General features: G+C 40.7%; 1 protein-coding gene and 1 long non-coding RNA gene across 2 annotated transcripts; one reads left to right on the plus strand and one right to left on the minus strand.

Moving 5' to 3' along the window:
* Positions 1–6: 6 nt before the first annotated feature.
* On the minus strand, positions 7–27,629 carry LOC110077649 (glutamate dehydrogenase, mitochondrial). The gene is made up of 12 exons (XM_020790958.3): positions 27,056–27,629; positions 23,974–24,054; positions 21,039–21,094; positions 16,817–16,880; positions 14,304–14,398; positions 13,584–13,763; positions 7,182–7,319; positions 6,874–7,011; positions 5,514–5,594; positions 2,574–2,789; positions 990–1,052; positions 7–709 (listed from the first exon to the last, which is right to left on the minus strand). Exons 1-12 carry the CDS (start codon positions 27,492–27,494, stop codon positions 593–595), a joined length of 1,668 nt encoding a protein of 555 aa, XP_020646617.3. The 5' UTR covers positions 27,495–27,629; the 3' UTR covers positions 7–592.
* On the plus strand, positions 23,256–25,529 carry LOC140704438 (uncharacterized). Its single transcript, XR_012083638.2, has 3 exons — positions 23,256–23,406; positions 24,829–24,924; positions 25,297–25,529. It is a non-coding gene; the product is annotated as an uncharacterized LOC140704438 (long non-coding RNA).

The raw sequence follows: 27,629 nt of genomic DNA on the forward strand, positions 1-27,629 counted from the left end.
TTCATGTTGAGATTGCTTGAGTTTTCTAATAGTCTCAAGACAAAAAAGGCAATTAACTTTTTGTAATATATATATTGAAAACATATGTGGAACAAAGTCTGGAACAAAAAGCAGATTTACTTGTAGTGGTAGTCTGCGTTTGCAGAAAATGTCGCCAAACAGATAGAAAGTCATTATCGCTACAAGTCTAGTCAAAGATTTGGAACAAAAATTGTGATGCCTGTGACATGGATGTAACCTGGAAACAAGAGCTTATCAAGTAAACAGTAAAGCAGAGCCACATGGGAAAAGGAACAAAACTCCAATACATGCTTATTGATTTCAACAGAAGCACTTTGGAAATCCCCAAAGGAGCACCATCTCTGGGCTGCTGGCACCATCTGCAGGCTAAAAAAAGAACTGCTAAAAAAACTCAAACAATTACAACTGTGGATCAGAGGCACTGGAAAGCAGGAGAGGGAGTGAAACGAAAAGCATCCAGAACTCTATAGCGAAAGCTCAGGATCGCTTTTTGGCCGTGTTTTCCTTCTTCTTCTATTGCAATCCACACATTTTTCTCTTTAGATGATAGATGACCAACAGACATTTAGCCTCAGTAAGTGAAACTTGATTCACTGTAAACCTTAAAGACCTTTTCAATGGCACACACGTAGGCAGCAGTTCTTTGATCCAAGCCTAGGTTATACCTTGTGGCTGTGCCCATGATTTGCTAAAAGACATAAAAACACAAAACATAACCAAAGAAAGACCCAAAACTTTTTGTCCTAACTGAAAACATCAAAAGTGATGTGTACAACAAATTGGGTTGTGACACCACAGTAATAATGAGAACTGTTCTGATCATCCTATAATGGACATTACAGAAACATAAATAACAAGACTGGCTAGAGATAGAATACAGTACCTCCTATGTGATAGAGAGGGCTTGGCCTCAATCATTCTTCCTTTTTGAAATGAGTGAACAGAGAAGTGAAATTTGGGGCACTTACCCTGGCTGAACGTTCCATGGTGAAAGCTAATCCTGAGTGCACAATATCTTTCTCAGAAGCACCCTATAAGAAAAAGCATTCTACTTTTACTCACTTATAACTAGGTGATTTCTGTCACTCAGTAGACAAAATGGTAGGCTTGGGCTGGAACTACACATTTGTGATGAACCAGAAGATGCACATTTTTGTGGGTTAACTGCAAATGGGCACAACCCTGTTCATAACATCCTCACACATCCCCAAACTGCAGTGTTTTTTTTGTTTGTTTGTTTGTTTTAATCCAGAGTGCGCTCTGTTGCCCTGGGCATGTCATCAGATGCTGCTCCTGCCCTCCTCTTTAATTTTTTTAACAAAGTGTTTATGAACATCTTCAGATGTGTGATTTTAATTAAAGAAAAAAAAGGAATCATTCATCTGCATGTGTGAATGGAGGTGCAAAGGAAAAATACTGAAGACACAATGGTAATTTACAAAGGAGTGGAGGTGGTGAATGGGATGGCAGCGTAGGGTAATGCAGACAACTGGTGAAAAAAAAAAGGAGCAATCTCATACCCTCCAAAATGTGGTATTACTGTAAAAACTGGAGTGCAAAAAAATGGATTGAGTGGAGGGCTTGGTGTGATGTACTATGACAGGAGTTGCTGTAGATCTGATCTGTTTTTTTCTAGAGCATGTAGTTTCTGCATGGGAGTGTGCACCACTAAATTCATAGGACATGATTCTCTTGTAAGAAGAAAACGACACAACTTTCACATATGCTGCTTTTAACTTCCAGAGGACAGGCATAACAAAAATCTGAAAAAGCTGATGGTCCCTCTGTAAAGCTTCAGTTAATAGTTCCTTCACAATCCTTTTTTAAAATGTCTATGCTATTTTTAAGAACTTCATAGACCCACATTAGAGCTCGGGGCTTCACTTCATGCCCTTCTGGCTGCAGACAATCTAGATTAATGTTGAATAATTAATGATGTGCTGTCTACTTTAATCCAACTAATGTTGACCATTTTCAATTTATATATATATATAGTTGTCATATGCAGTTTCTCATTCCCTTCTTTCAGTGGCGCTCTAGAGCTTTGCTGTATGTCTAAAGCTACACAGACTGGCATTTCTCCTGGAAAGCACAACAGGGAATTGAATTCCCAAACCATGGCTGCAAGCTAGTTACTCCAACCCTCTGATATAGCTGCTTGGATTAGAATCTGGCAAGTATTCACTTTGAGGACATACTCTTTCACAGATAAATGCTAATACCAATTAATTGTTGTTTTAAAATGTTTTGTATGCTACTTTTGAACTGTGCCACCTACAGGCACTTCAATAGAACTGCAAGGTTTTCCTCTCTCTCTCTCTCTCTCTCTCTCTCTCTCTCTCTCTCTCTCTCTCTCTCTCTCTCTCTCTGCCACCTAAATTGCAGAAAACCAAATCCCTCCCTGAGACTTCATAGCAAGGAACAGAAACCTTCCAGTGTAGCCTCCCAACAGAGTAAAAGAGAGGCATAAGTATTCTTCACTCAGGGACTGGGCTGTCTTCAAGGAACAGACAGGGCAGAAACTGAGGATTTATCAGGATGCTATGACTTACCGCCACCCTGGCCTGGAATTCTGGTGTGGGCACAATAGGAATTTCCCCACTGGTCTTCCCAAACTTCCTCTCCAGGCTCTGCTGTACTGACATCAGCAGGTGGTAGTTAGAGTCACGTTCATATTTGAAGGTGAGGCGTCCATAGCTGACATGATTCAGATTCTTCAACCACTCAAAGAAGGATACTGTCACACCACCTGCATTTATGTACAAATCCTGGCCCAAAAAGATAGGTCACTGTTACCATTCCCTGGTGAAGTCATTTCCTTCCTGCTAGCTCTCTCTCTCTCTCTCTCTTTCAAAGAAAAGCACCTGTGCAATGAATAGGAACAATCTGAGCTTGTTATGGCAACTCTGCACTTTGGATAACATCCCAAATGATGATAATTATGAGTTGTTAGTGCAGCCACCAAGCATGCACAGATTGCTTTCTAATGGGATTGGATGGAAACCGGCCAGCCTGGTACAATGTAAACACTTGATTCCTCTGGACAGATTGTGTACCTGGTCTCCAAAAAATCAATAAAATTCTCCTTCCTCCTCTTATACACACTGTACAGTTAATGCTCTGGTACAGGTGAATTTGGGATAAGACAATGCATGGTCTTAGAAGATGCCCAGGATTTTATGGGAAAGAAAGAGACAAACAAAGAATCTGAAGGCATGAGAAATAGTGGTATGTACTTACATATGCTTTAAAATGCCATTGCTGGGTAAAGAGGGAAGTGTTAGCAAATGAGGGTGGCTGGGGTAGAGGCTGCTTGTGATTCCTCATCCTATGAAAGATTTAGAAGAGGTAGCTGTGCTAGTATATTAGGCAAAAAAATATGCTGTGACACCTTGAAGACTGCTATATTTTAGTGTGAGCTTTTGTGGACAAGTTTGAGGAAGTGGACTTGTCTATGAAAGTTCACATTAAAATGTAGCAGTTAGACTTTAAGGTACCACAGTGGTTTTGTCTTCTTTATTTTTTATTTTTATTGGTTTTGCCTGCTATAAAATTTTATATTCCTTGACTGTTTTCAAACTATACATGTTGGAAACACTGGTTAAACCAGAAGGACCTGACCACAATGAGCCAGCATCCTGCTTCCCACTGTGGCTAATAAGATACCTCCAGAAAGCTCACAGGGGAATATGTTTTAGTTTTTCATTTTAGGGAAAGTGATCCAATTCTTTGATCTGCTGTCCTGTCAATCTGTCTCTGTTCTACAATATGCTTTCTCAAGGTTTGACTTAAATAGCAGGGAAAACATGAATAGATCCATGATGAAATTGCACCTGGGAAGTTGGGTTGCCCTGACTGAGTTCACTTTAGCTGACCACACAGGAATCAAGAGAAAGAGGAAACTGGCAACCTGGCATGTCGGCAGCTAGTTAAGGCAGCTTCTGCTGTAGCCATCCAGATCTGTAGGAGGCACAGCTACATCAGAGCTATATTAACAAATTGCAAAGAGCTACTAACAAGTTGTTGGTTAACAAGAGCTACTTTAACCAGCTGCCTATTAGCAATTTCCTCCCCATTCTCTGCTGATTCCTTCCTTTTAATCCCCTTGGTCTCCAGCTGCTCTAGCGCACCAGTGCTTGCACTAAGCCCCCCCCCTTTTTTTAAATGGTCTGGAGACAAGGAGTGCTCGGTTGAGGGGACCTGAGTGCCCCTTTGCTTCTTCTCTCACCACCTTGAATTAGGAAGCTAGGAGAGACAATGTTTGGTTGCTCAATCAGCCATGAAGCTGCATTGGCTTCAGCAATTGCACTGCCCTAGTGATGGACAAAAGTGCATCTTCACTCTTGTAGCAGAGTGTGGGCGGGCTCTGGGCTGATTCACATTGTTTTGTATGTCATGTAAAGTAACATAAAACAGACCTTCCCAATCCCATTATTTGTCAACATAATCACCCCGAAATGGGGATAGCTGAACTACCCTTATTGTTCCAAAGGCATCTGCCCTACAGAGGGACAGCTTACTTATCTGTAACCATGGCACTTTGAGGGGTCAACTGTGAATTCATACACGTAACTTGGTAGGATCCACAAACTCAGCTGCCTCAAACTTGTTTATAAATAAACAGTCCCAAACCCAGTACAAATCCTCAGGAGACACTTCACTGTCTTCTTCACTCCACTATGTAGAGTGGCCATTTATTCATATACTCTACTGCCTACTATATAACCAGGTACACATTTGTAAAAGGACCCCTACAGTTGCTTAATCTATTCAAGAGCCTTTGATGAGGGAATTAATAAAAAGCTTCTTGAATGTCTCGGTACATACTGTCTACCGGATGCATGCTGACTGAAGACTTCCTGGATAAATGCTATTACCATTGATCCAAACTGATTCGGAAGAAGTGAATAGTACTGTCATAAAAGACCATCTGAGAAGAGAGCTTATTTGTTTTGGGGCTGCTTTCCAAGAACCAGAACAGCCATGTGCATTTCTTTAGCATTCACCAGGAAAAAGTGAGATCTATATATTCTATGTCAGTCCACCATAGACCAATGATCTCCATAGGTGACAATGGACATTTACATCATACAGAACAATTGTGTCACTTTCTATGGAGCACTGCTTTTTGTTATTTCAGTTATTTTGTATAAAGCTGGCAAGAAAACAGAAGCAAAATGTAGGGAAGAAAGCCACCCTGCTGCTTTATACTGTCCCAACCTGACTCTAACTGCTGTATGTAATGTAAGAAGAGGCAAGACTGTGAACAAAGCTGGTGCAAATAAACCTTCTTTGTATATCCATTTAGTGCCACACTTCCCCACACTTATACCATCCCAATGCTGCTAATCTCAATCATACTTCTTTGCATAACTGCACTGCACAGATCTGCTACAAGAGTGAAGATATTACACAACCCTCAACAATGGAAGCTTAGCCAGAGGCTCAAACATCGGGTAATGAAAGTGGAGACAAGATTTGTGCAGACATACCGGGAGGACAAGGATGTTTCTCTGAAGGAAGATGTCATGGGCTTCCGGGGTTGTAGGGCCATTGGCACCCTCAGCAATAATCTGTGAGGCACAAAACAATAACAAAAGGCACCAGAAAAACAGCCCCTACAATGTATACAAACTCTGAGCAACTACCCTGGCAAATAAATGTCGTGTGGCTTACATAAATGAGGCTCTGACAAATTGTTTCAAACAGTTGTTAACACTTGGCGCTGACCAGTGTGCCTATAGCTACCAGAGATTTATCTAACCTTGTTCAACATGACAGCTCAACAGGAAGTCTCTGGGGATTAGAAGAAATTTAGAGATATACATTTATCCCTTCTGAGCAGAAAGGTGGGGTATAAATAAATAAATAAATAAATAAATAAATAAATAAATAAATAAATAAATAAACAAACAAACAAACAAACAAACAAACAAACAAACAAACAAACAAACAAACAAGATATACTATAGAGAATTACTTCCAACTACAACTTTAACATGCAGAAAACCAGCATGGAAAACTGTGCCCCACTCCATGATGCATGCTTCCATCACTGTATCTAAATGGGGAAATCATGCAGATTTCTCACATGTCTTATGACCAGGGGACCACATATGGTCACCCACCATCACCAGTTCTTGTATTTTAATTTTTCTCACCATATAAATTGGTGAATTGATCACAAATATCACTGTCATACTGCAAGTGAGATGCAGGAAGAAGACAAACAGCAATAGAAGGCCGTTTTACTTGTTCCCACCCCCACCCGTTCCTTGATCTGAGAAGCTCCATAATCTCATTCATTCCAGTTCTTAATGAGAAAAAGTGTATGTTTCCAATTCTAGCCCTAACAGCTTCTCACGGATTGCTTCAGGAGCCATTAAAACAAGTAGCCTGCAAGCTGCTTAGAAGTATTTTATATAGAGAAAACTATATACACCCCCAAGCAGCCAATGAAAGTATATGTAAGAATATATGTGTTAGTCTTTAAGGTGTCATAAGACTTTGTTGTTTTTAAAAACAGTACAGTTTTTCTCCAGATACCAAGTCTTTGTGTGAGAGAGGAGTTTCCTTCATGTTCAAAGACAGGAAGAAAATGCCTGTCTTTGAACATGCACCAGCTAGCCTGCCAATACAATGCCATCCATTTGCTACCTTTTTAGGGAATCTATAGAGGTACATCATATCCACAATGATCCCAAAATGGGCACATTTGGTGTTGAGGGAGCACAAGCCTTGCAGCAACCAGATTCTGCCACTGCTCAAATACAGCATGTTCCACTGTTTTTCTTTTCACCTCTAAAGGAAGTTGTGAATTTCTCAGAAAAAGATACACACTTAAAGCTTTACCTTTGCTTGGACACGATGAGCATTCGCCTTGGTGATTTGTTTCTCCATAGCAGCTGGGATGAGAATATCACAAGGGACCTCAAGGGCACTGCCTTCAAGCTTCTTAGCATTGGGAAAGCCAACTATTGTACCATGCTCCTAGAATACGAAACATACTTCAGCTTGCCCACACTGATATCCAAGGAGAACAAATGCTCAGGTATCCACTACAATACCAAGTGGCCTTTTCTGTGGTTGAAATGGGTTCACTGCTGGCATTGGAAGGCACACCTACATTGGGTTACATGTTGCCATGGGATCCCGCATACCTGCTTATAGTCTTGTAGCTCTTGAGGGTCAATCCCATCAGCATTAAAGATAGCACCATCCAGCTCTCCAACGCATATACAGCGTGCTCCATACCGGTGCAGGTATCGCATAGAATGCAGACCCACATTTCCAAAGCCCTGAAGACAAAATTGAGAAGCATGGGACAAGTTTTTGGCTGGCAAAAAAAAAAAAAACCAAGAAGTCATAATGCTGTAAAGGTAGATTTAAATGATACTAGAAAGACCTCTACAGTACTGTAACACATTCATGTTGAAAGGCCAACTGCAACAGTGAAAGCTAGAAATTGGGTTTTGTTTTATTTGCTTTGTAATCTGTTCCAGCGATCCTATCCAGCTGTTTCCCACAGTGTTCTCAAACTGCTTTTATATTTACTCTAACTGTGTGGTATGACTGTGTGGTTAACAACAGGGAATTGAGATACACAATCTAATTTTTCCTATGTAACCTGAAAGCCTTTGCTACCAAGGAAAGCAAGAGAAAATAAAACTAAGTCTGAAAGACCCAACTGTGGCTTACTCACACCTCAGGGCACTTGCACTCACAAGTGCTAATGCCCAGCAGAGAGCACATGGAAGCTCCCTTTGTCCTAAGGCAGGAGTATTTAAGTGTCTCAGACACTGGTCAAAATGTCCGCTAGTTCTTCCGATACTTTCCATACCTCTGTTGTATGGGATTGTGGTCACGTACTGTATATACTGGTACGAATGTCCCAAGCACTTTTAGTGGCAGCTGTTTATTTCCTCCTATTTGAATCATTATGGCTGGCTACACCATGTTTCTGGTTTATTTTTTCTCTATGCTCAAGGGTCTATTTATACATTCAATTCTTTTTTTAAAAAATTAATTATTCAATTTATCAATATATTGATATATCAATACTGTATAAGGGTAAGAGGTTTTCTATTTGTAGAAATTTTCTCCATTACACTGGTTCCTTCTGCAGAAATGCATTGCGCACAATGGACAATGGACCGCCATATATGGTTATGCCACTAGTACGACAATAGATGGAGTCGTGCAACACCTGCCTATCCTCTGTTCATACTAGTGGATTAGTGCCTTTCCCCCAGCAACCTTCTGTTCTCCTGTTCCTTTCCTGGTCTACTTCTGCCACTGTCTCCAATTCCATTTCCTTTTTCCTATTCCATCCTGCAACATCATGACGACTGTGTCTTCACGATGACTGGAGAACAGCAGCGTGTTGAAATGCCAGTCATGAAGCAATGGACCAAGTTGCTCTGTGCCATTCTCCACTCAAGGAATGAACTCACTCAGGTCCTGCAATTGTGGGACCTGCACATCAGGGCAAATGGCCATCTTCTTTTTTCCAACTTCAAAAAGAGGTGCACCCTCCTTAAAAACTGAAGAGTTCTCCATAGTTCCATGTTGGTGCATGCAAGTGTCCTGGAGGGCCTCGATATGCTGATGCCAGTGGCATGGCAAGATGTAAGGCTGGAGCGGTTCTTTTGGGTTACCCCCCCCCCCCCAGGAGAGAGAAGTGGTGAGCAGATACCATTCTGCAGACTTGGGATGAATCGCTGCGGTTTTAGAATTTCTGCATGACTACCTCCAGTTGACTTGTTTGTACCAATGGTGCAATGTATCATTAATATAGATTTTTTTTTTTAAAAAATGGGAGTCAGTCCTGTATTGCTGGCGAAATACTTTTACCAACATATCAATGTACCAGTAAATCTACGAAAAAAAATTAATATGTGTGCCACAGAGTTGGCAGCCACCATACAGACCGCCATTTTGTAAAGTGGGACAGGTCGTGCACACAGGCAAACCTGGTAAAGAATGCACCAGTACAACAGATGTACAAAATTACACAACCCTCCCGATGATGGGGAAATGTTATCCAGTTATACCACTGACCAGTAAAATGTCTCTATATTTGACTGTCTGTCATGTCACTAGGGGGGAAATAACAATCTAACTAGCGGATAACTAGAGAACAATTCCATCGTGTGAGCAGGCCCTCACAGAAAAATGTTTTACTGTCTACAAAACAGGACAAATTTCCTGTCCACCAAACTGATCACTTAAAAACAGAGGCTGTGAATTGCTCAGTACTGTTTCATCTTTTTTTACAAAAAGAAAGAGTGCCTTCTTTCCTCCTATCATGTTTCACCCCAAACAAGACAGGGTCTTATATAAATTTTTGCTCCAAAAAGGCATTAGGGCTTATTTTCATGGGATGTTTTATTTTTTTCATGTACAACAAATTATGTTTATTCAAATACAGTCATGTCATCTTATTCTGGTTGCTGTACAATGGTGGAGGGTGGGGTTTCACTTAACTGGGACTTATTTTTGGAGTACGGCTTATATTATGAGCATCCTGAAAAATCATACTACTCTCATTTTCAGGTTAAGTCTTATTTTTGGTGAAACAGGGTATTAACACTTACAGGACCCACAATTAAATTACTTCTGACAACTAAAAATGTCTTCCACCCAAGCAGTGATTGTTTAAACTGACTTTTCAAAGGAAAAATCCAATGGAGCACCAAAACCTACACATGACAATAGTAATGGATCATTCTACAGATGCTAGCAATAACTGAGGTGACAATCAGATACAGTGTACAATCCATTACAGGTGGGATTGCCTGCAAAGAATAGATGAAGGTGATTATGGATGGAAAAGAACTCACAGTATCTGAGTTCTTCTCCTTGAAGCAACTATTCACACACTGTTTATATTCTAGCCCATCTGCAACCCTGCTTGATTTCTTCAACAAAAAACTGAAACTTGATTTATTGGAGAAGGAAAAACAATCCACAAAGACAACATTCACTAAGGACTAGAGGGCTTCCCCTCTCAGTTTAATTTCCTTGGTAAGTTAATTAGAGTAAGGGAACTATTCCTCTGGGAATAGCTCAGCAAATTTAATTCAATAGAGGTGACTAAAAGACAGTTCCTCGCACAAGCTCCGCTCTGCCAGCCAAGTTTTTTGACCTGCAGGAAACATTGCTCAGGGAACAAACATATTTCTACTGGATTGAAGGGAAACTGGCAGACTGCCAACTTAAAAAAACCCCACAAAGAAATGTGTTAAAGGAATAGACATTCTGATGGAGAGCTGGTATCCAAAAGAGGTTGTCCCCAAGCAAAATACTGCTCTTGCTCAATTAATCATGCTGTACGCTGCAACAAAACGAATTATGCACAGTCTGACTATGTCATTCTGTTGCAATAAAAAAACCCAAGAATGATGATAGAGAATCTGAAAGACATGGTGCACCAGTTAGCATATTAACCTGCATCTCCTACTAGAGCAACACTACGAAGCAGAGGTGCTGCACTAAGGGCCAGGTGCCACACTTTCCCCGTTTCCACCAAACCCACTGAAGGCGTTACATCACAGCCACGCCATTGAAGTTGCCAAATTCACAGTAATGCCTGGTTAGATGACAAATCATGCTTTCAGGAAGGCAGCGAGTTTAAAAACAATGTCAAGGTTACTGAGCTTTCTTTGCAGTGAGCATAGTGGTGGCGGCCAAAGAGGTGACAGAAACAGACAGGGATGTATGCATTTTGCATGCTACATTACCCACATCTTCCTCTTAAGCGTTAATCTAGCACTGAGGAGAGACAAGTTGAAATCCCACTCACTTCTGAAACATGTGAGTTATGTTTTAACCAGTCATTTTCTCTTATCTTAACTTACTTGAGACTCAGAAATGTGCCCAGCCACTTACAATCATCACCACACCACCATTACCACTATTACTGATTTCTGATTTCATATAAATCACTCTTTCACTGCTGCTTTCAAAGCTACTCAAAAATGTGTACATTCCTAGTTTCATATTAAAAGACAAACAGAAACCACTAAAAGACAAATCAAGAACAATCTCAACAGCATCCACCCAAATATACCATTCACCATGGAAAAGAAATAGAGGGCCAACTCCCATTCTTAGATGTCATGGTCCTACGTAAAACTGACCTCCGACTGGGACACAAGGTCTACAGAAAACCCACCCACACAGACCGGTACCTGCACAAAAACTCCAACCACCACCCACAGCAAAAAAGAGGCATAATCGAAACACTGAACTCAACCATCTGAATTGGGCCCTACAGGCAAATGGCTACTCCAAAAATGAAATCACAAGAGCCATCAAACCAAGAAAACAACACCGAACTGAAGAAGAAAAACAGCCACCCACAAATAAAGTATTTCTGCCATACATCAAAGGGGTCACGGACCGCATGGGGAAACTTTTGAAAAAACACAACCTACAAACAGTATTCAAACCCACCACAAAAATACAACAAATGTTACGGTCAGCAAAGGACAGAAGGGACCCTCTCACCACTGCAGGTGTATACTGGATACCTTGCAATTGTGGCCAGGTATATATTGGAACCACAAAATGAAGCGCCTACACCAGAATCAAAGAACATGAGAGACACTGCAGACTAAAACAACCAGAAAAATCTGCAGTAGCTGAACATGCCCTAAAACAAGCTGGACATGAAATTCTATTTCAAAATACTGAAATACTGGACAACACCAGCAATCATTACGTCAGACTGCACAGGGAAGCCATTGAAATCCACAAGCACCAGCAGAACTTCAACAAAAAAGAGGAAAGTTTGAAACTCAACAAAACTTGGCTCCCAGCTCTGAAAAATACAGTGTGCTAAAGGTCAATGAACTCTACCCAGCCACCAGCTAATGACACCCATCAATCACAGTGACAGATAATCTCTCCTCCTTATCACAACAATACACCCACGACAAAACACACTAATCACCCATCACCTGAAAAGGACAAAAGCCTATCTCACAGCCATAAATACTCCATTCTCAAGCAAACGACACCAGAGCACAGACTGCTGTCCTCTGAAGATGCCGGCCACAGAGACTGAAACATTAGGAAGAACAATCTTCAGAACACGGCCAAAGACCCCGAAAAACCCACAACCACAAACAGAAACTAATAACACTGATTTAGCATAATAGCTCTAGACTTCACTGGTGGAGCATGTCTCAATTTAAAATACTACAGTAACTTTATAACAATGGGCATTTGCAATAATGTTCAGAATCACTCATCCGCAATGTGAGCCTACCTGCTCTCAAATGTTTCATCTTCTTGGCAGATTCAGTACTTCTTTTCTCAGATTTTCTGGGAAATAGTACCTTAAATTACCTGGTAATGTCACCAAAGGACTATACAGAACCATTAACATAAAACATTTATTACAGTTGCTCAAATGTAAAATACAACAGCAGAAACCTCACTTACAGGATAATCCTTTGAGAATAACAAAAAGGGACCACCAATTCAGCAGAACTAAAGAAGCCTTGCACCTGTTATGTGCTGTCAAGTCTCCTCCAATGTATGCCACCCTATGAATGAGCAATCTCCAAAATGTGTTGTCTTCAACTGCCCATCCTAGGTCTTGTAAACTCAAGCCTGTCATTTTCTTTAGGTTCACCTCATTCTTGGTCTTCCTCTTTTTCTGTGCCTTCCACTTTTCAGAGCATTATTGTTTTTTCCAGAGAATCCTGCATTCTCATGATGTGCTCAAAGCAGGGCAGTCTCAGGTTTAGCATTTTTGCCTCTAGAGATAGTTCAATCTCGATTTGCTCCAAGATTCACTTGTTCATCTTTCTATCAGCCCAGGGGATCCACAAAATTCTCCTCCAGCACCACATTTCAAATGATTTCCCCCCTGTCAGCTTTCTTAACTATCCAGCTTTCAACCTGTACATGGTGATTAGAAATACAAGTGTATGGATGATCTTGGTCTCCAAGATCTTGGTCTCCAGTAACACATTCTTACATTGGATAATCTTTTCTAATTCCTTCATTGCTGCCCTTTCTAGTGCCAGTCTTTGTCCACTCTCCATTTGGATTGATGATTGAACCAAAGGATACAAAACCTCCAACTATTTCAATTTCTTCGTTGTCAACGCTAAAGTTGTATAGCTCTTCTGTAGTCATGATTTTTGTCTTCTTAATATTCAACTGCAGTCCTGCTTTGGCACTTTCTTCTTTCATTTTTGCTAAAAGTAATTTCAAGTCATTGCTGCTTTCTGTTTTCTAAGATGCTGTCACCTGCATATCTTGATGCTTCTTCAAAAATTCACTTCTCCTTCATCTGACTCTAGTTTGACTTTCCATTATTTGTTTTGCATACAGATTAAAAAGAGAACGGAATAAAATCCATTTACCTGAGAGTATAACATGCTTCTCATGATTCTAACTTTGGATACTACCAGTTTTCAGCACAGAACTGAAAAAAAATTCCTGAATATCAGACTGTTTTTAGAAACAGAAGACTAATAAGCTGGTATTTTGCCCATCCTGCAAAGAGAAGAGATTTTATCTATGCTACAACCATTCATGTTTACCTGTAATACAAAAGTTTTGCCAGAGAAGCCTGTTTTGAGGCCAATAAGATCCATATACTTTGTACTATTGATGTAGTTTTCAATTCCATGTAAAATGCCACGGCCGGTGGCTGAGATTCGTCCATGGATTCCACCCTGACTGATGGGCTTTCCTGTCACACAAGCATGTGAATTGATATCCTAAAATTCCAAACATGAAAGAGGAGATGACAAGCCAGTTTCATTTTCTAGATTTACTATATATGTATATTTAGTATGTACTACTATAGTATAATACTATAATATATATATGCACATTTCTATTCCTCTTCATCCCTCTCCCAATCAAGCATGTGTATTAAAAAATCTGTGAACACAGGTAACACTCCATTTATTATGATGTGGGCCACAAGTCACAAAACCTTATGCCAAATAAATGGATTAGTCTTTAAGGTACCACAAGCCTACTTCCTGTTTTTTTCTGCAGCAGACTAACAAGGCTACCACCTTGGAATGATGTATTACATGGAGCACCAGACAGCTTAGAAATCTGTTTTCTCCAAGAACAGATGCAGTCACATTATTTAAAAAAGAAAACAATTTAAAATGCTAAACAGAGCCAAGTCAGTAGCATCCTTTCAAGTCAACTCAGATGTTTGCAGAAGGATGACAACAATACTGAAAAATAATGCCTTTCAGAAAGCCACACACTGAGCTTTTTGTATACAGAATCAACAATACCCTGTATCCAAGAGTGTTGGTGTAGGTATCAGCAATCCAGGACATCTCTCTTTCTCCTGTACTCATGTCAGGAGCTGCTACATCAATCCCAGGACCTACCAGGTATAATAGATCCATCAGATAATTCATCATGTTTGCATGCAACAAATTGGAGCACTCACTTTTTGACTGTTCTGTTTTACCTAATATGTACAAATACTGTACTGCCAGAAACAGTATCAGTCACTATCACCTGAATTTTGAAGATAGCTGAAAGATACAAGTTTCTTGTTTATCCTGGACAAAAAGAGTTTTGTCACTGACACATTTAAGCTGAGGTCACTGCTAAACCTTTCCAAAACATCATACTTAACCCCTCCCCATATTAATAATAAAGATGGGCACAAATTTAAAAATGAAGTGTAAAATTCATTTTAAAAGTTAAATCATTGATTCACTTTCATACAAATCAATGCTCTCGATGAATATGAATCAACAAAATTTTAGCAATGTTTGATTCATTGATTCATTGGGCCATAAAACAGCCCCCCAGGCACCTAGAGACACTGAAACTATGGACACGCTTCCTCCTCTCGCTTCAAGTTTGGTGAAGGTTGGGCTTTGGATGTTCAAGTTATACACCAAGGAAGAGTGCCACCTCAGGAAAGTTCCCCGCCCCCAGCACCTAGGGACACCAAAATCACAGAGAAGCTTCCCATGGCTCTCCTCTACAATATTTCCCAGTTTGTTTAAGAGTGGGGTTTCCCAAGTCAACTGCTAAAGAGCACTTTCCGGGGGGGCACTTTGTGGGTGTATAACTTGGTTGTCCAAAACCCAATCTTCACCAAGCTTGGAGGGATTGTAGAGGAGAATCCGGGGAAGCTTCTCTGTAATTTTGATGTCTCTAGGGCCAGAGGGGACTTACCTGGGAGGCCCCAATTTGCGTGTGTATGAACTTGGACATCCAAAACCCAAGCTTCACCAAACCTGCAGGGTGTGTAGAAGAGAATCAGGTAAAGCTTCTCTGGGACTTTGGTGTCTTTAGGTGCTTGTGGGGGGTTGTTTTATAGGGTTTTAAAGGCAAAAACAAATTGACCCCAGGACCAGCGCACTCTTTGTTTTGGAGTCAAGTATTAATGTATAAATATTTACCACGCAGTTCCATTCTTATACATGAGGAAATGAACTTGTCCACGAAAGCTCACATTAAAATATAGCAGTTAGTCTTTAAGGTGTTACAATGTTTTTGTCTTCCCAATTTTTTATTTTTCTTTTGTTTTTAGCCTGTAATGCTAGCACAGACTGACACTGCTACCTCTTCTAAAACTTGAACAAGTTTCTGGCTTTCTTTCGCTCCCTCCCCTCAGCGTCCAGCCGAGAATCAACATTTGGCCCATCAAAGTTTTGATCTTATTTTTGCAACTATGATGAACATAAAAGAAAAATTGGAGTGGAGAAAAATATGTAAGAGAGCCAGATAATGTAAACTTCTTAACTAGATGTAGCAAGTATGTATTTTGCAACATTTATAGCCCAAGGAATTCAAATGCCTTTACACGTAAGTGGATTCAAAACTGCAGTCTCGCTCCCTTTCCCTTATCCTGCCTTTCTCCCAAATCAGGAGTTAAGGGAAGTACTGTACAAGATGTAAAAACATAAAAATAGGTTTTCATTAAGTCATAACATTCAAAACACAATTTAAACAAATTAGAACATCAAACCACAATTCAATTACAATCAATATACAATATCAATAATTTCTAAAATGTACATCAACCTTCTACTTCATTAAAATCTTCCACTGCACCTAGTCAGCTCCCAAAAACCCATCCACAAGAAAGGAAGGAAGGAAGTTCCACAGCCTGGGAGCAGCTTTCTTGACCTTAAACAAGGGTAGGGGCAAATATGCACAAATAACAACAGCTATGCAGAGAGGGACATGGTGGCACTGCGGGTTAAACTGCAGAAGCCTCTGTGCTGCAAGGTCAGAAGACCAAGCAGTCGTAAGATCGAATCCATGCGACAGAGTGAGCTCCCGTCGCTTGTCCCAGCTCCCACCAACCTAGAGGTTCGAAAGCATGCAAAATGCAAGTAGATAAATAGGTACCACCACGGTAGGAAGGTAACGGCATTCTGTGTCTAGTCGCGCTGGCCACGTGACCATGGAAGATTGTCTTTGGACAAACACTAGCTCTATGGGTTGGAAACGGAGATGAGCACCACCCCCAAGAGTTGGACACGACTGGACAAATTGTCAAGGGGAACCTTTACCTTTAGCAGAGAAACCTGAGCTCTGCATCTGATACCACATTCTTTGCTCTTTTGTTTCCTTGCACAAAATCATAGAACACACATAGCCCAGTTAATTGATGAGTGGGGTTCTTAATATTTTAGCATAATTATCCAAGCCCAGACTCCCATATGCCCTACAGGTATACGAGGTATTAGGCTCAAACTATTTCCTTTTCCATTCATAACAACTTGTAAACTAAACATTTTCACAGAATTTGGCAGAAAAAAGGAGATTCCCTCACCGATAAATCCCTTCTTGGCCATTTCTATCGTGAACTGTCTTGTTATTTTCTCCAGTTCATTCTCCTGTATAAGAATATCAACATCCAGCTGTTACTGTATGTTCTCAAAGAGATGCCAACAGCTGAGTTCAGGTACAGATCTATACCACCCACACCAGACAATGTGGTTTTGTAGAAAAAGCTGGCCAAAATCCTCTAATTCTTAAGAATCCATTTTTCCTGCAGCAGGGTTCTCCATTTTTGTATCCAACAATTCATGTCTCCCCCTCACGATTTCACCTTTACAATCACTCACAATCTACCCACTCCCTCTTTGATAAGGTTATATAGCAACACCAATTCTGAATACCCTTGCTTTATCAAACAGGTATACAACCGACAGATATGCCTCCCATTAAGATGCCAGGGAAACAGAAGAAGGTACTACATGCACATAGACTGCTAGCCTCCTACCTGCTGTCTAGTACCATGCACAGCCTTTAGAGTTTCCCACCAGAAATGGTTCACATCTTCTAAATTTAGCATTAATATTTGTCATCTTCTGTCTCGCTGAAAGGGTAATTTTCTTTTGTCTGCTTGTTTTGTGCACGTGTGCACTTCATCTTTTTAGTTCTCTATCCACTGGACAAGCAATACTCAAGACACAATTATAACGTCTACCTAACATTACAAAAAGCTTTCATATAATGTGCTCTAATTTGTTGTTGTTTAGTCATCAAGTCGTGTCCGACTCTTCGTGACCCCAGGGACCAGAGCACGCCAGGCCCTCCTGTCTTCCACTGCCTCCCGGAGTTGGGTCAAGCTTTGATGACACTGTCCAACCATTTCGTCCTCTGTCGTCCCGTTCTCCTCTTGCCTTCACACTTTCCCAACATCAGGGTCTTTTCCAGGGAGTCTTCTCTTCTCATGAGATGGCCAAAGTCTTGGAGCTTCAGCTTCAGGATCTGTCCTTCCAGTGAGCACTCAGGGTTGATTTCCTTCAGAATGGATAGGTTTGTTCTCTTTGCAGTCCAGGGAATTCTCAAGAGTCTCCTCCAGCACCACAATTCAAAAGCCTCAATTCTTTGGTGGTTCCTTCTTTATGGTCCAGCTCGTCACTTCCATACATCGCTACTGGAAAAAACATAGCTTTGCTATGCAGACCTTTGTCAGCAAGGTGATGTCTCTGCTTTTTAAGATGCTGTCCAGGTTTGTCATCGCTTTGCTCCCAAGAAGCAATCTTTGGGATTACGATGTTGACTGATCTTTTCCAATCCTCTGGCCACTTTTCCAAACTTGCTGGCATATTGGCATACAGCACCTTAACAGAGTCTTCTTTTAAGATTTTAAATAGTTTTAAGATTTTAACTACTTGAATGGCATCACCTCCACTGGCCTTGTTGTTAGCCATGCTTTCTAAGGCCCACTTGACTTCGCTCTCCAGGATGTCTGGCTCAAGTTCAGCAACCACACTATCTGGGTTATCCAGGACATCCAGAGCTTTCTGATATAACTCTTCTGTGTATTCTTGCCACCTCTTCTTGACGTGATCTGCTTCTGTGAGATCCCTCCCATTTTTGTCGTTTATCATGTCCATCTTTGCACAAAATGTTCCTTTAATATATCCAATTTTCTTGAACAGATCTTTGGTTTTTCCCTTTTTATTATTTTCCTCTATATCTTTACACTGTTCATTTAAGGAGGCCCTCTTGTCTCCCCTTGCTATTCTTTGGAAGTCAGCATTCAATTTTCTGTAACTTTCACTATCTCCCTTGCATTTTCTTTCCCTTCTCTTCTCTATTAGTAAGGCCTCACAGGAAAGACACTTTGCTTTCTTGCATTTCCTTTTCTTTCCGATGGTTTTTGTTGCTGCCTCCTATACAATGTTACGAGTCGTTCTTCAGGCACTCTGTCCACCAAATCTAGTTCCTTAAATTTGTCACTCACTTGCACTGTGTATTCATAATGGATTTGTTTTAGATTATACCTGACTAGCCCTGTGGTTTTTCCCACTTTCTTCAGTTTAAGCTTGAATTCTGCTATAAGAAGCTGATGATCAGGGCCAAATTCAGCTCTGTATAGAGCTTCTCCATCTTTGGCTGCAGAGAATATAGTCAATCTGATTTTGGTATTGTCCATCTGGTGATGTCCATGTGTAGAGTCACTTCTTGTGTTGTTAGAAAAGAATGTTTGTGATGACCAGCTTGTTCTCTTGACAAAACTCTATTAGCCTTTGCCCTGCTTCATTTTGAACTCCAAAGCCAAACTTACCTATTGTTCCATTTATTTCTTGACTCCCTATTTTAACATTCCAGTCCCCTATAATGTGAAGAACATCCTTCTTTAGTGTCAGTTCTAGAAGGTGTCTTCATAGAACTGGTCAATTTCAGCCTCTTCAGCATTGGTAGTTGTTGAATACACTTGGATTACTGTGATGTTGAAAGGTCTGCCTTGGATTCGTATTGAAATCATTTTATCATTTTTCAGATTGTATCCCAGTACAGCTTTTCCCACTCTTTTGTTGACTACGAGGGTTACTCCATTTCTTCTATGGGATTCTTGCCCACAATAGTACATATGGTTATCATCTGAATTGAATTCGCCCATTCCTGTCCATTTTAGTTCACTGATGCTCAGGATTTCAATGTTTATTCTTGCCATCTCCTGTTTGACCACATCCAGCTTACCAAGGTTCATAGATCTCACATTCTAGGTTCCTATGCAGTATTTTTCTTTGCAACATCAGACTTTCCTTTCACTTCCAGATGTGTCTGCAGCTGAGCGTCCTTTCCGCTTTGGCCCAACCACTTCATTAGCTCTGGAGCTACTTGTCCTTCTCCTCCACTCTTCCTCAGTAGCATGTTGGACGCCTTCTGACCTGAGGGGCTAATCTTCCAGCATCATATCTTTTAGCCTTTTGTTTCTGTTCATGGAGTTTTTCTTGGCAAAGATACTGGAGTGGCTTGCCAGTTCCTGCTCCGGGTAGATCGCGTTTAGTGAGAACTCTCCACTATGACCTGTCCATCTTGGGTGTCCTTGCACGGCATAGCCCATAGCTTCTCTGAATTACTCAAGCCCCTTCGCCACAACAAGACAGCAATCCATGAATGGTACAATACTAAATTATGCCTGAGTAATTAGAGCACCCCTTTCACGGAGAGAGTGTTTGTTTCTTGGGCACAATTTCTTTGTAGTGCAGCATTTCACACTTGGCAATGTCTTGTTGAAATGTACGTACTAAACCCAGTGATCAGTGTCAAACTGAATATCTGATTAACTAGAAAGTCCCGCTGGCATTGTAACATAGGATTACACAATTCGTGCAACTGATGGTGTTGGGAAGTACAGTGTGGCCTTTCTTCCTGGAAATCATTCCTTGTGACACAACATTTGTACAATTGTGCAGGCCCACATGACTTAAAATAGTGGGACATTCTGCTCAATTGAATTGCTACCTTGTCAGTGACAGATTTTACTTTCTTGGGCTCCACGATCACTGCAGATGGTGAGAGCAGCCATGAAATTAAAAGACGCCTGCTTCTTGGGAGGAAAGTGATGACAAACCTAGACAGCATCTTAAAAAGCAGACATCACCTTGCCGACAAAGGTTTGCATCATCCAAGCTAGGGCTTTTCCAGTAGCGATGTATGGAAGTGAGAGCTGGACCATAAAGAAGGCTGACTGCCGAAGAATTGATGTTCTTGAATTGTGGTGAGAAGAGAAGACTCCCTGGAAAAGACCCTGATGTTGGGAAAGTGTGAAGGCAAGAGGAGAAGGAGACCACAGAGGACGAGATGACTGGACAGTGTCACCGAAGCTACCAACATGAATTTGACCAAAATCCAGGAGGCAGTGGAAGGCATGCTCTGGTCCCTGAGGTCAGAAGAGTCGGACACGACTTAATGACTTAAACAACAACATTGTACCATTTGAGATGAAATCTTCACAGAGAGAGGGAAGAAGCAAGAGAAACAGAGCTACAGCAAATATAAGGCTGTACTGGTTGGCAAGTGATCATCCTGAGTGGGAAGTTGGGTTTATATGTGTGGAACCCTTTTTTCACACTCTCACACAAAGGTCTCAATACAAATGTGACTCTCAATGGCAACTGGAGTACTGTATATCACAAGAGTTCTTCTGTAGGGCACAGGTCATTCTCAAGAAATCTCCACATGAAACACAGCTATTTATCAAACTTCTGAAGTATTCCCCACAAAGTGAAAAGGAAACAGCATGCACTTACTGAATACTTCCTTGGATCAATAGCCACACCAGCCTTGGCCCCACCAAAAGGAACATCTGAAAGAAATCAGACAGACAAGACAGGTTTTCCCCCCAAATATAGCCATGTAAAAGCGTTGTGAGAATAACCGCATTCAGAATTGTGAATTCATTGATTCAGAATTTAAAGCTACGTGCTTACAAAAGGTTCTACTTAGGGGAAAACCCAACACCTCAAATGTATTTAGAACAAATTATTTACCATTAAAAATGCATTTGCATCTAGCAACAAAAAGTAAGATATTCAGATATCAGATATTTTGTTAGAACTTCGTGTTGAGGATTTTTCAAAGCTGACGCAGCCTCACAAGGAATAGTTATGTCCTCTATTTATATATGATATAAATAGCTGCCATCTGAAGCAGTATGCATTTTTAAATACCACAGAGGTAGAACACAGCAAAATCTGCCAGAGAACACAATTATTTCTTCTCCACAAATTTATCCTTAATCCACAGATCAGCAGTCCAGTATAAATCCTAAAATCTGCTAATTGTGTCACAAAATAACAACACTTACATTTATGGTCCCTGTAACATCCTGCACACAAGAAAGTAACTGGTCTATCAACAGCTTTTCACAACTACAGATATAGAGACTTTTAAGCCTCTCGTTTAGACATTGTCAATAATCTTACTTATTTCACTGGATTTCATATATACACATAATTTCTAATTTCTACATGCAAAGTCAAACAAATTCTCTCACTTTCAAATCTGCTTGGAGAGTTTTTTGTACAACAGGCACGGCCTCTCCCAACATTAAAGAATAACTGTTGCTTATGACTCCATGGCTAGTATGCTTTTCATGTCTATGCTGGTATCAATGTGCCAGGCATTACGCCCAGCAACAAGAAGTTATACTATGCCATTGCACAATTGATCACGTGTTCCTAACACAACCAACAGTGCAACACACAGGCAGATGTATTTCAGGGATGGCACTTCCAGTCTCAGTATTAGGTCAAAAAAGGAGAACACTGAAGTTCCAAGATGTAGAAAATATAATGCTATTTATTCGAGTATAAAATGCCCAATGTGTTCAACCTATCAACCTTCTTCAAGGGCATGTTTATTTAATTAATTCTTTTTCTGTTTATTCAGTATGTGACCAGCTCCATTAAATTCACTTCTATCTCTGTGCCAGTACAGAAAAAGTACTATCCTGCTTGTCTGCTCTTCTAAAAAGAATGCTACCCATGTTTAATAAATAAGGTCTTTAATAATCTTTCTGCAATATCTCCAGCTAAAGAAGCAAGGAGTTGTTATTGAAGAGCACAGCTTTGTGGTACAGCCCCACTTGTATACAGACAGCCCCAGGTTCAGTCTTTGACATCTTCATTTAAAACATAAATGAACTATTTAGTGATATGTGAGACCTTTATTTGAAACCTTGTCAGTGGAGCTGACAATACTGAGCCAGATGACCCAGCATGCTGACCTGAGATAAAGCTGCTTCCTATGTACTACAGCAGAGATAACCCCCTCCAAAGGATGTCATACCACAACTCCACTTAGCCTCAAGAAGTGCCCCCAATAATGAGGGATGGAGGATGCAATCCAGCAGCATATTCAATAGCTCATTTCTTGCTACCAATTTTAATAAAACAGGTAATATAGAATTGGTGAAAATAAGTGAAAAGACAACGTTTCAGAAAAGATGTTTCTCATATTCCAGCCATTCACCCATTTTCAATCTGTCCTGTTCTCAACATTCCCATTTCTGTATAGTAAAGATACACCACTACAGATAATTCTATTGTGCATTTTGTTCCCAACTGTGGGATTGAACATATTTCTCGATGGGTCATACAATAAGAGTCTTGCCATTTCCAGGGGCTTTTTCCTGTAACTGAGCCAACAGCAACAAGACATGATTATGCAGCTTTTTTAAGAAACAGGTTTCTTCTCGTGCGCATTATCTATCAGCAGGGCTTGAAAAATCTACTTTTCCACTTGTCTGTGATGAGTGGAAAAATGCTGCTTGATGAGCCACAGCTCCCTCCGTCCTTCCCCTCAGCCTCTCTCTCTCTCTCTCTCTCTCTCTCTCTCTCTCTCTGATCATGCAGTCCTCCCCTCCCCCTTCCCATTGCAAAAGGAAAAACAGCCCTCTTCTCACGAGAAGAGAGTTCAAGCAGCACACATATAGTTCTGCAGGAGAATGTAGAATAGTCCCATGCTGGAGAATATGGACATTCCCTGCTCCCAATTTCAACCAAACAACCTGGCTCCTTAAGAGGCCGGGCACTTTTGCTTTCAGTTTTATTTTTGCTAGAGACTTCAAAAGAAAGGCATTCAAAATAACGCTCCATGAACCCCACAGGCACGCAGGTAATAAAGCAACCCAATTCTGAGGGTATATTTATTTTGGGTTTGTACACATTGTTATGTAGAAAGTGCCTGATTTAAATTTAAGTTTAAACATGCAGTGGTGCCCCACTTGACGACACATCTTATATATATATACACCCTATATTTTTTCCCTAAAGGAAAAAAATTCTCAAGATTCTAAAGACTGTCCCTTTGGAGAAGCCATTTAATTGGAAACTTCGGCTCTCCTATGGAGGGCAGGGCAAGGAGGGGAGAGAAGGGGCAGCTATCCAATCGTTTTGGTTGAATTTAAGCAATCACACATGCAGAAATTGAATCAAAATGGAATGATCTTACCCGTACCTTAAAAAAAAAAAGCAGAGCAGACCAAACAGAAAAACAAGTGCTGTGTAGTCAGGGACTAAGTTTACAAGTGAATCCCATTTCAAACTGTTTGAGAAACATTGGCATTGTGTGTTTCTGAAGTATGTCCAAGCATTTCTATAGCTCTCTTTACTAGGATACTTCATCTTACTGTGAAGAGCACATCCTGGTATTTCACCCACACAGTGTTAACTACTAACTTACCCACCACTGCACATTTGTATGTCATCAAGGCTGCTAAGGCTTTTACTTCATCAACACTAACTGACTGGCTATAACGAATCCCTGGGAGAAAGCACAGAAATAAACAAACAAGTAGGCAGTCAATATATGAGCCATACAAACATTATCAATTTATTTATATTTATTTATAGTCCTCCCTAGCCATTCCAATTCTAAGGGCTATGAACAGTTCATATAAAAACACATGTGGTTTACAAATTCTGGTGACCTCTAAAGTGGAGATTGTTGTGTTGGTATAATCACTTTTTGAAGATAAACTCCCATCAATATACAGATATACAAGCCATTATAATTATAACTTGGTCTGAGTTACCTAGAGATAGATGAGATGGGGTAGTCAATATGTACTGGTAGGCACATTCCTTCCTACTCTTCCCCCCCCCTTACTTTTTTGCTGGCAAAAATATACCCACACATAATTTATAAAGTAGCCATTTAAAAGACAGTCTGTAGTACTACTGCTTATATTTTAATTATCTGGAGCTAAAATCAATAAGCAAGATAGTACAGCATAAATTTCTATTTGCCATTCTATATCAGAGTGCGAGAGATCCATTGTTTCCCAATGCTTTCATTTCTAACATCTAATTTTCAAAGATTTCAGCTTCTATCAACTCCTTTCTAAAATAACCTACTACTTTCTGATTGGGTTGGAATCCTCAACAGAAGGCTAGAAATGACAGTCTAATAGATAGCAATGCCTGTATACTAAGATAGATGGTAGCATTAACCAAGTAAGAAAAGAAACAGGGTGTGTACCACATGCCAAGGGAGCTCTACAGTACTTTTGCTTCTGTTCTTATTTCCATTTTGCAGTCAAGGAATCAGGAAGCCAATTCCCTGAGCTGGAAAGCAACCAACCAAAGTCACCTGGAACATACTTAGTGCCTTGCCAGCAATCTGAAGCAGTTTGTATCCTTAGATATAAAATAAAAAATTTAAAGTAGGAAATTAACAGTGGAAATAAAACTAGCATAGATTAAATGGTATCAGAAGAAGAAGGTACCAGTTTAATCAAATATTCAAGAGAAGTAGGTTTTATAATCTCTCTCAATTCTCTGCAAAAATTAGTTTTCTAGAACAGGATTCAATCTGAGAAAGCTCCTTCCAGCTGCTAGAATTTTAACATGCCAGAATAGAAAATAAAACTTACTGAATAGAGTTTATAATTTTAGGGCTTTCAACAGGACATTAGGGAATCTTACACCGGTTAAAATTACAATAAAACAAATGGAAGTTCAGCAGGGGCACTTTTCAAACCAATTTTTCCTTAAGTCCTTTAAGATGATAAATCCAGTAACTCAGAAGACTGAGAAACATGGAGAAGGATATTGTATGAAAAAGGCTACAAACAAGTAGTTGTGTTACTGTATCTCAGCATGTTGCCAACATTAATGGGAAACAACGAAGAAAAACAACCAAGGGCAACATAATGTGGAACTTTAAAGACTAACGGATTTGTTTCAATGTAAGCTTTCAAGTATTAAAATTCACTTCAAATATTTCTTTCCAAACAATCTATAGTTTCTTGTGATCCACATAGTCAAAGATTTTAATGGGCTGTTCAGAAAGAAACGGGTATGACTCAGTACTTGATTGTCCTGATGTGTAACCTGTATTGTGCACAAGAAGCTACAACTAGAACAGAAAAGGAGAGGCAGAATGGTTTCCTATAGGCAAATGTTTCAGACAAGGAGCATTTTATCTCCTTATCTGTTCAGCCTGTACACAGAACATATCATATGGAAAGCAAGACTAGATTCAGATGGAGGAGGAGCGAAAAATGGTGGAAGAAACTTCAATAATTTAAGATATGCAAATGAAAGTATCTTACTGGCACAAAGCCAAAATGACTTGATATGGCTTTTAGTAAAAGTGAAAGAAGAAACATTAAGATGACAAAAATTGTGACTACAGGAGAAGTACACAACTTTCATGTCAACACTGAAAAAACTGAAATAGTTGGAGGTTTTGTACTCATTTTTTTCTGGGTAAGGCTCAATACTTATCAGCACCCCCTCGTATCCTTTGGTTCAATCATCAATCCAAATGGAGAGCATCCATGAAATCAGAAAAAGACTAAGACTCGAAAGGGCAGCAATAAAGGAAATTTTAAAAGATAATCACATGTAAGGATGTGTTACTGGACCAAGATCAAGATCATCTACACTCTTATATTTCTGATCACTGTGTAAAGGTGTGAAAACTGGACAGTTAAGAAAGTTGGCTGGGTAGGGATTTATTCTTTGAAATATTTTTATTTTATTTATTTATTGTATTTATACCCCGCCTATCTAGTCATTTCGACCACTCTAGGCGGCTGGAGGAGAGTTCTGCAAATACCCTGGACTGCCAGAAAGACAAACTGATCTTTCTGGCAATCCAGAAGGAAATCGAGTCTGAACTATCTCTGGAAGCAGAAATTATGAAACTGAGGCTTTCCTACTTTGGACATATCATGAGAAGATAAAATTATCTGGAAAAAATAATAATGCAGGGAAAGATTGAAGGCAGCAGAAAAAGAGGAAGACCAAATACAAGATAGATCGACTCCCTAAAGAAAGCAATAGGCTTGAGTTTACAACAGCTGAGCAGTGCTGTTGAAGACAGGACATTTTGGAGGTCACTCATTCACAGGGTCACCATAAGCCAAAGGCAACGTGAGGGCACTTAACAGAGGGGTACCTCTAGTATTCTGTTAAGGGAAATGTACACATACAGTTTTGTAGCACCTTAAAGGAAAGCTATGACTTCTGTGGACATAAATCCTGCATTACACGAAGCAGACAAATGAAGACGTTTTCCGTTTCTCAGGAGGTAGATATTAGTTCATGAAAACGTGTACCTCAGAAACTGCACAGTCCTATGCCTGTGCATCCTATTATATTTAAAAGCACTTATTGTGTGAGTAGCAAAGGCGTTTAGGATCGCAGCCTAGATCTGTCTAACTTTAAAGTGCTGCCAGGTTCACTTCTTGCACGTTTGCTTTCAAGCCCCCTGCCACAAAGGGAAGAAGGGTGGCATGCCTTCCCCTCAGGCTCACCCCCTTTGCAAGGCAAGCGGTGCTGACTGTGCTGAGCCCGGCAGCCCTTGATCACTTCCCAGCTGCCGCTATCCCTTCGAATGGGGAAGGCCACTTCCAGGACGTGGCCGCAGCTCCGGATGGTGTCGAGGATCCCGCGGACCCGCTGCTGCCGCTCGTTCTCGTCCTTGGGCGTGCGCAGCCGCGTCACCAGCTCTTTCTCCACCACGCGCGCCGCCCGCTCGCAGAATATCTCGACCATGCCCAGAAAGCTGGGCTCCCCGTCCCCTTTCCCCGCGTGCTGCCACCGGCGGAGCACGAGCGCTTTCCCGCCGCCGCCGCCGCCAGCGCCGCCGGCTTGCTGCAGTTGCCATGGAGACAAGGCCTGCTGGCTCTGAAGCCCTACTAGGAGTCGGCCCGCTGCTCGCGCCTGGCTCCGATAACCAACCCGTAGGGGCATTTCTCAAAGCGAATCTCTGAACCTCGGGGACAGGAAATCAAGGGAAAACCCCGTTTCCACCAGGCCGAAAGGACTCCGGTTTAAAGAGAAACAACCACTGTAGGACGATCAGTAGTAAAGAATGTGAGAAACGAA

The sequence above is a fragment of the Pogona vitticeps genome, chromosome 2 (assembly GCF_051106095.1).
Source record: "Pogona vitticeps strain Pit_001003342236 chromosome 2, PviZW2.1, whole genome shotgun sequence".
Classification (NCBI taxonomy): Eukaryota; Metazoa; Chordata; class Lepidosauria; order Squamata; family Agamidae; genus Pogona; species Pogona vitticeps.

What these genes read in the sequence shown, in the direction of transcription:
- LOC110077649 (XM_020790958.3), bottom strand. Translation starts at nt 27,494, where the DNA reads ATGCCCCTACGGGTTGGTTATCGGAGCCAGGCGCGAGCAGCGGGCCGA. An exon ending in ATACAAATGTGCAGTGGTGG is followed by an intron (nt 21,095 to 23,973) that starts GTAAGTTAGTAG and finishes GATTTCTTTCAG; the next exon opens with ATGTTCCTTTTGGTGGGGCC. An exon ending in GCAAAACTTTTGTATTACAG is followed by an intron (nt 7,320 to 13,583) that starts GTAAACATGAAT and finishes TTTTGTCTTCAG; the next exon opens with GGCTTTGGAAATGTGGGTCT.